The sequence below is a fragment of the Phocoena phocoena genome, chromosome 3, assembly GCF_963924675.1.
Source record: "Phocoena phocoena chromosome 3, mPhoPho1.1, whole genome shotgun sequence".
In the NCBI taxonomy this organism is placed as follows: Eukaryota; Metazoa; Chordata; class Mammalia; order Artiodactyla; family Phocoenidae; genus Phocoena; species Phocoena phocoena.
The window spans coordinates 159229441-159231937 of NC_089221.1; the positions used below are offsets into that span (position 1 = coordinate 159229441).

At 50.9% G+C, this 2497-nt stretch overlaps 1 protein-coding gene across 1 annotated transcript; it reads left to right on the forward strand.

Moving 5' to 3' along the window:
* Positions 1 to 683: 683 nt before the first annotated feature.
* Positions 684 to 1753, forward strand: LOC136120361 (olfactory receptor 2M3-like). The gene is given in 3 exon segments (XM_065873776.1): positions 684 to 754; positions 800 to 918; positions 921 to 1753. Coding segments are annotated over 3 exon segments (1023 nt in total).
* The last annotated feature ends 744 nt before the right edge of the window (positions 1754 to 2497 follow it).

The following is a 2497-nucleotide window of genomic DNA, read 5'->3' on the forward strand; positions in this document are numbered from 1 at the left end:
CGGCAGGCGGACTCTCAACCACTGAGCCACCAGGGAAGCCCTAAAACCTTTATCTTAAATACCATCTTCAGCTTTCAAGACAAAAGAGGATTTGGGGGTAGTGGTTTGGGACTTCAAAGGGGAGGAAGGCAATTCACATGGAGATGAAAAAGCAAATGTTTGGTAAATAAATGTTTGGTGGGACATACAGTGACAATGGGAAACAGAGTGGACTCTGATCTCTAGACCCCACCTAGAGTTTCCCCCAACACCCCACACACCCCCTCCCCCCGCCCCTACACACATACATACTTGGTCCATGTTCTTTGTAGATATCTCTGGTGATAGTTCTATTCTGGGACAGGCCCTCTGTCTAAATTCTTTTAGGTGTTTTGGGGGAAGGTCAAAGTCTCTTCTTTAGTCTTTTGTGCTTAGATTGTTTTCAGCTCTAAATAATCCACATGCCAAAGAGACATTTTGGGGTGACATTGTGTTCCCCTACATCTTCTTAAACCTATATCCCCTTTTCGTAAATCTACGGCTAGTCACCTGTTACTTAAAACCCCTTCTCTCTCTCCCTTGCATTCTCTGACCCTCCTCCTCTGGGGGCTGGCTCCCTGGTCTTTCAAGAGAAATAAGATCAAATCCTGAGGACCTCTGAGAGCAAATGGCTATTCACTGCAGAAGGAAAGGATGGGGCTATGATGGTGTGCTGGGCACTGCCCTGTAGAAGAGACAGGAGGCAGTTATCTTCCTTGTATGATTCAGATGCCAGGTAAGTTGCTTTGTCCTTATGCTTGCTCCTCTATTTTTTCTTCAGGGCCAAGGCCGTGGATGTCTGGAACCACACCGCCCTAGCGGATTTCATCCTTTTGGGTCTGTGTATGCAGCTGGATACAGACAGCTACTCACCATATGATTTCTTCCTTTTTTCCCTTGTCCTCTGGCCTCTGCTGCCGCCCTGGCTGGCAACATCCTCTTCTTCCTGCTCTTACAAGCCGATGGGTGCCTGCACACCCCGATGTACTTTCTTCTCAGCCAGCTGTCTATCATGGACCTGACCCTGAATGGCACGGTAGTACCCAAGATGACCGCCAACTTCCTCTCGGGTAGTAAGTTCATCTCTCAGGATGGCTGCGCAGCTCTGGTCTTCTTAGTGGTCCTGGTAGGAGGAGCTGAGTGCTTCCTCCTAGCAGTCATGGCCTATGACAGGTACGTGGCAGTGTGTCACCCCCTGCGGTACCCTATGCTCATGAACTGGGAGGCCTGTTGTCTGATGACCTTGGTGACCTGGATGGTTGGAGTGGCCGACAGCGTGATTGACGTGGGCGTGGTCTTCCGCTTCCCCTACTGCGGCTCTCTACAAGTGGACCACTTTTTCTGTGAGATCCCCGCCCTGCTGAGGCTCTCTTGTGCTGACACCTCGCTCTTCCAGGACTTCATCTACGCTTGCTGTGTGGTCACGCTGCTTCTGGGGGTCATTGTGGCTTCCCATGCCCGAGTCCTCACGGCTGTGATTAGCATGTCTTCTACTGAGGGGAAACAGAAGGCTCTGACCACTTGCTCCTCCCATCTGGCTGTGGTGGGCCTTTACTATGGGGGAGGCATATTTAACTACATGCACAAGGCTTCTGCTGGAACACCAGCTGGAGACAGAGCCATCTCCACCTTCTACACCATCTTTGTGCTGATGCTCAACCCACTCATTTACAGCCTGAGGAACAGGGAGGTAATGAGGGCCCGGAAGAGGGTGCTGGGGAGCTGGAGAGTGTAGACACGCCCACCCTTTTGGGGCTTCCTCTCTTGTTTTGCGCCTTCCTCTTCAAGCTCAGGTGCTCTTGTGGCCCATGGTCCTCCTCTCTACTCTTTGGGCCCTTCTGGCTGGCTGGGTTGAGGCTATGAGCTGAGCAATCTGAAAACATTTGGATTGAAGAGGTCAAGGAAACAGATGGTAAGTGATCAGTTTCACAGTGAATCTTTCCTCCACTGAGCACCCCTATTTCTGTCCAATGAAGGTTGATACATAGATACATTAGTTACCTTTACTCCAAAATTGCTAGGGGCAGTCTTTCTTCTGAATTGCATGTTAAAAGTGAGCAAGGAGGGCTTCCCTGGCGGCGCAGTGGTTGGGAGTCCGCCTGCCGATTCCGGGGATGCGGGTTTGTGCCCCGGTCTGGAAGATCCCACATGCCGCGGAGCGGCTGGGCCCGTGAGCCATGGCCACTGAGCCGGCGCGTCCGGATCCTGTGCTCCGCAACGGGAGAGGCCACAACGGTGAGAGGCCCGCGAACCGCAAAAAAAAAAAAAAAAAAAAAAAAGTGAGCAAGGAGTGGGAACCAATTCAGAGCTCATTGTTCACTGAAATGTGGTGCCAAGATCAGAGGTGGAGTCTGACATGTAGGAGCTGTCCGACCTGGACAATGTTACTTCATTCTCTGGGCTTCACTTTATCCTCTGTACCATCATAGCTACCAATAAAGTAAGTCCAACATTTCCTGACACTAATTACTTACTATAA